At 43.6% G+C, this 7,500-nt stretch overlaps 1 protein-coding gene across 3 annotated transcripts in view; it reads left to right on the top strand.

The window, feature by feature from the left end:
- Positions 1-4,740, top strand: part of zdhhc23a (zinc finger DHHC-type palmitoyltransferase 23a) — a 10,210-nt gene extending 5,470 nt beyond the window's left edge. For 2 of the 3 annotated variants that reach the window (XM_053230680.1, XM_034300494.2), the window contains exons 3-6: positions 2,162-2,262; positions 2,350-2,913; positions 3,368-3,535; positions 3,695-4,740. In XM_053230680.1, coding sequence (XP_053086655.1) covers positions 2,177-2,262; positions 2,350-2,913; positions 3,368-3,535; positions 3,695-3,965 — 1,089 coding nt within the window. In that variant the 5' untranslated portion in view covers positions 2,162-2,176 and the 3' untranslated portion in view covers positions 3,966-4,740. The remainder of the gene's footprint in view (positions 1-2,161; positions 2,263-2,349; positions 2,914-3,367; positions 3,536-3,694) is intronic. The other variant, XM_026921588.3, reaches the window with a different exon arrangement.
- The last annotated feature ends 2,760 nt before the right edge of the window (positions 4,741-7,500 follow it).

Below are 7,500 nucleotides of genomic sequence, written 5' to 3' on the forward strand. Positions count from 1 at the left end.
GTTTAATTTGAGGGTCTTTATGTGTTTCTTTACCCCAGAAAGTGAAATTTTGTAAGCTAGGGGATTTTGGTGTGTGTTAATGGCAGTTTCCATTTTGCTGAAGATTTTCTTCAGTTCTGATTGTTCAGGGATTGTGCAGGTTTGAATAGATCTGTGAAGTAGTTTTTCCAGATTGTTCCATGTTTACTTTGGTGTTCATATGTTGTTCTTGCTTGTTTCATATAAGTTGTCGAGATTTTGTCTTGAGATCTCACACTCTTCATCGCACCATTCCTGTTTGGCTTTTGTTTTGTTTCCGGTTGGAATTTTCTGTTTTGTTTAGTTGTAGGTTTGTAATTTTGGATTCAGTCCATTGAGGTTTCGGGTGTAGCGGTGTGTGTGGTGTAGCGGTGTGTGTGGTGTAGCGGAGTGTGTGTGTGGTGGGGAGGTGGTGCTGTGTTTCCCTGTGACTGTTTTAGGTACAGTACAGTTTGGCAGTGGTCTGATGGCAGGGTTTGTGCTCTCACTGTGAATGCTTTAATGAGGTTTGGGTTTAAGTCTGTGATGCTGTAGTCCACGACACTACATCCTGACCTCGAACAGTGTGACTCTGCCGAGAGAATCCTCTGTGGTTTAATTCAATTCAATTCAATTTTATTTGTATAGCGCTTTTATCAATGGACATTCTCACAAAGCAGCTTTACAGAAATAAATGGATTCACAAACAATATATTGTAAATACGTGAATTTATCCCTAATGAGAAAGGAAAAACCCTCTGAGACGATATGAGGAAGGAACCTTGAGAGGAACCAGGCTCAAAAGGGAACCCATCCTCATCTGGGTGCAACGGATAGTGCGATTATAAATAAATCCCTTCTATTATTGTGTATATTATTATTGTGTATATTATACTATTATGGGTCAGGCAGCGAGGAGGAGCAGAAGGTGCATCAGGATGGGTCAGGCAGGTCCGGGGAGCAGAAGGGGTCAGAATCACTCAGAAGTAGCAGGTGTAGCTCAACAGAGAGAGGGAGAGAGAGGGAGACAGAGAGATGGAAAGAGAGAGAGATGGAGAGAGAGGGAGAGATTGTTAGGTGAGCTTTTGTCCTCTAATGGTTAATGACAGTGTTCTTTGTGTGCAGAGAGCAAGCAGGGACTCCAGCAGGACTAGCTATGACAGCATAACTAAAAGGGAGAGCCAGAAGCTAACACAGACATGAGGCCTGGGACATAAAGCTCCAGCCACTCCACCGTCAACACACCTGAGTGAACGTGTGAGAGTGGGGGGGCAACAGCATCCAAACATCCCAGTTCACCACAACACTCTATGCCTGTGAAACCCTCCAGACCTGCTCCTGTACCTAAGAAAAAACTATTCACTAAAGGCTTGACTAAACAAATATGTTTTCAGCTGAGACTTAAACACTGAGACTGTGTCTGAGCCCCGAACACTAAGTGGAAGGCTGTTCCATAACTGTGGGGCTTTGTATGAGAAAGCTCTACCCCCTGATGCAGCACGCACTATTCGAGGTACCAACAAATAGCCTGCACCTTTTGATCTGAGTAGGTGTAGCTGATCATAAAAGACCAAAAGTTCGCTCAGGTACTGTGGCGCGAGACCATTTAGTGCTTTATAGGTCAATAGTAGTATTTTATAATCAATACGAAATTTGATTGGGAGCCAATGCAGTGTGGATAAGATAGGGGTGATGTGGTCATATCTTCTGGTTCTAGTAAGGACTCATCTCACTGTAGCAGGAAATATTCCTCTGTTTCCACTGCTTTCTGCATGCACATGGAGCACAGTCTCTCCTCTCACTGCATCCATCTCTCTCTCTCTCTCTCTCTCTCTCTCTCACTCACTCTGTCTCTCTGTCTGTCTCTCTCTATCTCTCTGTCTGTCTCTCTATCTCTCTCTCTCCCTCTCCCTCTGTCTCTCTCTGTCTCTTTCTCCCTCTCCCTTTGTCTCTCTCTCACTCTCTCTCTCTGTCTCTGTCTTTCTCTTTCAGTTCAATTCAGTGTGTGTGCTTTATTGGCATGACAAAATATTTTGTATTGCCAAAGCAACAAACAACAGAACAAGAGAACTAGGAATTGAACAAAACATAAAGTGAAAAATTAGTAATAAAAATACTCTCTCTCTCTCTCTCTCTCTCTCTCTCTCTATCTCTCTGTCTGTAGTTTGGTGTGATAAATATGAAGCGTGAACGTTTTAAACCTCCGGAGCCGGATGATCCATTTTGCTGCTGTGACTGTGAGGAAGTGGACGATGTGTGTGAAAGGTCAGAGGTCAAGTGTTACTGCAGGGAATTGCTCTTTTCTACTTCTTTTTGATCCTGACTTTCCCTCCATCTCTCTCTGTCTCTCAGACTTCTCTGTACGGATTGGGAGAAGCCGTCTCCTCTCTCTCGCTTCCTTCCTGTCCATGTGGACCTCTCCGTTCTTCCTCCAATGGTTCTACTTCCTGTTTTGCTGCGTGTGGCGGCGCTGCACTGCATGCTGGGAGTCGTGGTCCTGACGGCACTTCCTGTCCTGGTACTTTGGTATTACTACGTCACCCACCGCAAAAAGAGACGCACGCTTTTCTTCCTCACGCTCGCCCTCTTCTCCCTCGCCTACATGTACTTCCTGTTCATCACCGAGATCCTGCCCCGGGGGAATGTGGATAATCGGCAGGTGGTTACCGTGACGACGGGCCTGATAATGACGCTCGTGTCTCTCGCACGCACAAAACGTGGTCCCGGATTCGTCCGAGCTGATCCCACCTGTCCCATCTCACATAGAGGCCCCGCCTACTGTAATGGAGTCAGCCAATCAGAGAGTCCAGGTGGTAAGAAGTGGTGTCCTGTATGCCGATTGGTGCGTCCAGAGAGGGCGGGGCACTGCAGGATCTGTGGAGAGTGTGTGTTACGCCTGGACCATCACTGTGTCTGGTGGGTCTCTCTCTCTCACGCACACACACACACACACCAAAAAAGTCAGTCACTTGATCCTGTGCATCTAAATCCTAATTTGACACAGTGTGTGCGTGTGTGTGTGCGTGTTTGTGTGTGTTTGATTACACACACACACACACACACACAATGATTCCCAGCAGACGTCTGAACAGAGCAGGTTGGTGAGACATGTGTGTGTTCCACAGGAGTTCAGACTTCATCATGGAGCACACACCAGGACAATCTGTTACACACTCACACACACACACACACACACACACACACACACACACACACACACTCTCTCTCTCTCTCACACACACACACACACACACACACACACACTCTCTCTCTCGCTCACACACACAGAGATGTTGTGTAATGATCTGAACCATGGTTACTGTCTTTGTATATATGCGTGTGTGTCTGTGTGTGTCTGTGTGTGTGTTAGGATTAACTGCTGTATAGGACAGGCCAATCATAAGCACTTCCTGTTGACTCTCCTCCTCTTCCTGATGACATCACTGTACGGGATCAGCATGGTGCTGAGGAGTGTGTGTCCACGCCAGAGTGTGTTCATCGCGCCACTTTACTGCCCAGGAGTGTACAACCAGTACAGGTATACACACACACTCTCTCTCTCTCACACACACACACACACACACACACACACACAACTGATTTGGGGGGGCGGAGCTATATATGAGCTCATACTAAATAAAGTGTTGTATAAAGTGTGTTATCTCCCTTTTCTGTGTGTGTGTGTGTGTGTGTGCAGCACGGCGCTGTGTTTCACCTGTGTGTGGTACAGCTGTATAGTCACAGGTGCGCTGTGTTACCTTCTTGTCCTGCAGCTGGTTAACGTGAGCTGTAACGTGACGGAGCGTGAAGTCCACATCGCTTTACGCAACCGAACCGCTCGCTCTCGCTTCTGTGGCGTCGTCGTGGAAACGGGCACGTACACGCACGGCTTCGTGCACAACTGGATCGAGTTCCTCACCATGAACACACACCACGGAGCCTCACACACTCACACACACACCGTATGACCCACAACTCACATGTGCCGTTTATACTTATGTACACTTTCATACAGGAAGCTCTGTCCAACTGCAGCAGTGCATTCTGGGTAAACTGTGCTGCTGAAACCTGCAGTGATGTCACTCGAGTGTTTAAATATGGCTCAGGATAAAATGTGGATATTTATAAACATGGATGACATTTTAGGATATTAGCACACACACACACACACACACACACACACACACACACTAATGGTCTTATTATGCACTCAGGTGAATTTTTACTCTTAAACTTTACAAACTCAAACTTTTTCTTCCCAAATCTGGATAAGACCAAAGACAAAAACAACAGGAATGATCAGATGTAAAATTGTTTTTAATATCTATCAAAAGCCATATTTGAATTCTAGTATAAAGCAATATAACCACAATGCAATATTACACCCGTATCCTACATGTAACATTTATACAAAACTATTTTTATTTTCATCTCGCGTTATATTCTCCTGCTGCGTTCTAACGTCATACACAGCGCTAAAGTTCGGCTGAAATCTCCGTCTGTCTCTGTTTAGTTTTCTTTACTGTTAGTTCTCATCATTACGTATATAAACATGCATTCTTCTGTTTATTCTGCTTTCACTTCATCTTCCTTCATTTACCTTTTTTTATTATTATTATTATTATTATTATTATCTGCTTTTAATGATCTGTGATATATCTGTACCCTGAAAGGCACTTATAAAAAAAAATACTATTATTATTATTATTATTATTATTAAAATGTTGCAGATGAAGATATGCAGTGAAACTGTGTTTTTTCTGGTTAATTTTGTGATTTATTTAATACTTCATTAAAAGCTGAGTTGATTTAACAGCTCGTGTTTATTTGATTCAGTTGAAATTCGTGGTTTTGGATTAAATTGTTCTGGTCTAATATTGTCACATATTCACTCTGAATCAACACTAAATAAACATATGTAATATAATATGATATAATATAATATAATATAATATAATACACACTCTACTGTATGTAAATAGAAAGTGATCAGTTATTTTGTGCATGTAATGAATTTAACCCTTCACTAAAATGACACCAGATGACAGACGGTTGCTGTAAGACGACGTGAAGCTTCTGCTGAAGTTTCATTAAAATGCAGCAATGAAACGTTTACCAAAGTGTCTATATATTATATAGTGTCTATATTATTCATCACACGAAATATCAGCTATCTCACTGCAGTATCGCGCTGTTCGTTTATTTAACGCAAAGAGTTTTGGGTGAACAGTGCAACCAGTGTGGAAATCTCCTCTGAAGCTCTGACACACAGTGCTCATACACACTCAGTCGTCACACTCGGAGATGTCCTGCTCCTCTGCGTGTGTGTGTGTGTGTGTGTGTGTGTACACACTGTGTTTTAACAGGAGGAAAGAATAACGCTCACTGGACATCAAGCTTCACTGCATTATACTGGACAGTGCGCTTTTCACACACGGCTTCTCCTTACGATGACCTCGTAACCATCTGCCAATCTCTGAAAAGGTGATGAACATCAAGTGGCTTTTATTGTCATTTCAGCCAGGTACAGCTGGTACAGTACACAGTGAAATGAAACAACGTTCCTCCAGGACCAGGGTGCTACATAAAACAACACAGAACTACAAGAGACTACACAGAACTACATACAGTGCAAAGTGCAAACAGCACAATACAGTACAGTAACTACCAAAACAACACAATAGGCACAGTAAGAGACAGTAAGAGACAGTAAGAGACAGTGAGAGACAGTAAGAGACAGTAAGAGACAGTAAGAGACAGCGCAGTAAGAGTAAGAGACAGTAAGAGACAGTGAGAGACAGTAAGAGACAGCGCAGTAAGAGTAAGAGACAGTAAGAGACAGTAAGAGAGTAAGAGACAGTAAGAAACAGTAAGAGACAGTAAGAGACAGCGCAGTAAGAGTAAGAAACAGTAAGAGACAGTAAGAGACAGCGCAGTAAGAGTAAGAGACAGTAAGAGACAGTAAGAGAGTAAGAGACAGTAAGAAACAGTAAGAGACAGTAAGAGACAGCGCAGTAAGAGTAAGAGACAGTAAGAGAGTAAGAGACAGTAAGAGACAGTAAGAGAGTAAGAGACAGTAAGAAACAGTAAGAGACAGTAAGAGACAGCGCAGTAAGAGTAAGAGACAGTAAGAGACAGTAAGAGACAGTGAGAGACAGTAAGAGACAGTGAGAGACAGTAAGAGACAGTGAGAGACAGTGAGAGACAGTAAGAGACAGCGCAGTAAGAGTAAGAGACAGTGAGAGACAGTAAGAGACAGTAAGAGACAGTGAGAGACAGTAAGAGACAGCGCAGTAAGAGTAAGAGACAGTAAGAGACAGTAAGAGACAGTGAGAGACAGTAAGAGACAGTGAGAGACAGTGAGAGACAGTAAGAGACAGCGCAGTAAGAGTAAGAGACAGTGAGAGACAGTAAGAGACAGTGAGAGACAGTGAGAGACAGTAAGAGACAGTGAGAGACAGTAAGAGACAGTAAGAGACAGTGAGAGACAGTAAGAGACAGTGAGAGACAGTGAGAGACAGTAAGAGACAGCGCAGTAAGAGTAAGAGACAGTAAGAGACAGTGAGAGACAGTAAGAGTAAGAGACAGTGAGAGACAGTGAGAGACAGTAAGAGAGCGCAGTAACAGTAAGAGACAGTAAGAGACAGTGAGAGACAGTAAGAGACAGTAAGAGACAGCGCAGTAACAGTAAGAGACAGTGAGAGACAGTAAGAGACAGTAAGAGACAGTGAGAGACAGTAAGAGACAGCGCAGTAAGAGTAAGAGACAGTAAGAGACAGTGAGAGACAGTGAGAGACAGTAAGAGACAGTAAGAGACAGCGCAGTAACAGTGAGAGACAGTAAGAGACAGTGAGAGACAGTAAGAGACAGTAAGAGACAGTAAGAGACAGTGAGAGACAGTAAGAGACAGCGCAGTAACAGTAAGAGACAGTGAGAGACAGTAAGAGACAGCGCAGTAACAGTAAGAGACAGTAAGAGACAGTAAGAGACAGTGAGAGACAGTAAGAGACAGCGCAGTAAGAGTAAGAGACAGTAAGAGACAGTGAGAGACAGTGAGAGACAGTAAGAGACAGTAAGAGACAGCGCAGTAACAGTAAGAGACAGTGAGAGACAGTGAGAGACAGTAAGAGACAGTAAGAGACAGTAAGAGACAGTGAGAGACAGTAAGAGACAGTGAGAGACAGTAAGAGACAGTAAGAGACAGTGAGAGACAGTAAGAGACAGTGAGAGACAGTAAGAGACAGTAAGAGACAGCGCAGTAACAGTAAGAGACAGTAAGAGACAGTGAGAGACAGTAAGAGAGCGCAGTAACAGTAAGAGACAGTAAGAGACAGTGAGAGACAGTAAGAGACAGTAAGAGACAGTGAGAGACAGTAAGAGACAGTGAGAGACAGTGAGAGACAGTGAGAGACAGTAAGAGACAGTGAGAGACAGTAAGAGACAGTGAGAGACAGTGAGAGACAGTAAGAGACAGTGAGAGACAGTAAGAGACAGTGAGAGACA

This window comes from Pangasianodon hypophthalmus, chromosome 27 (genome assembly GCF_027358585.1).
Source record: "Pangasianodon hypophthalmus isolate fPanHyp1 chromosome 27, fPanHyp1.pri, whole genome shotgun sequence".
NCBI classification, from domain to species: Eukaryota; Metazoa; Chordata; class Actinopteri; order Siluriformes; family Pangasiidae; genus Pangasianodon; species Pangasianodon hypophthalmus.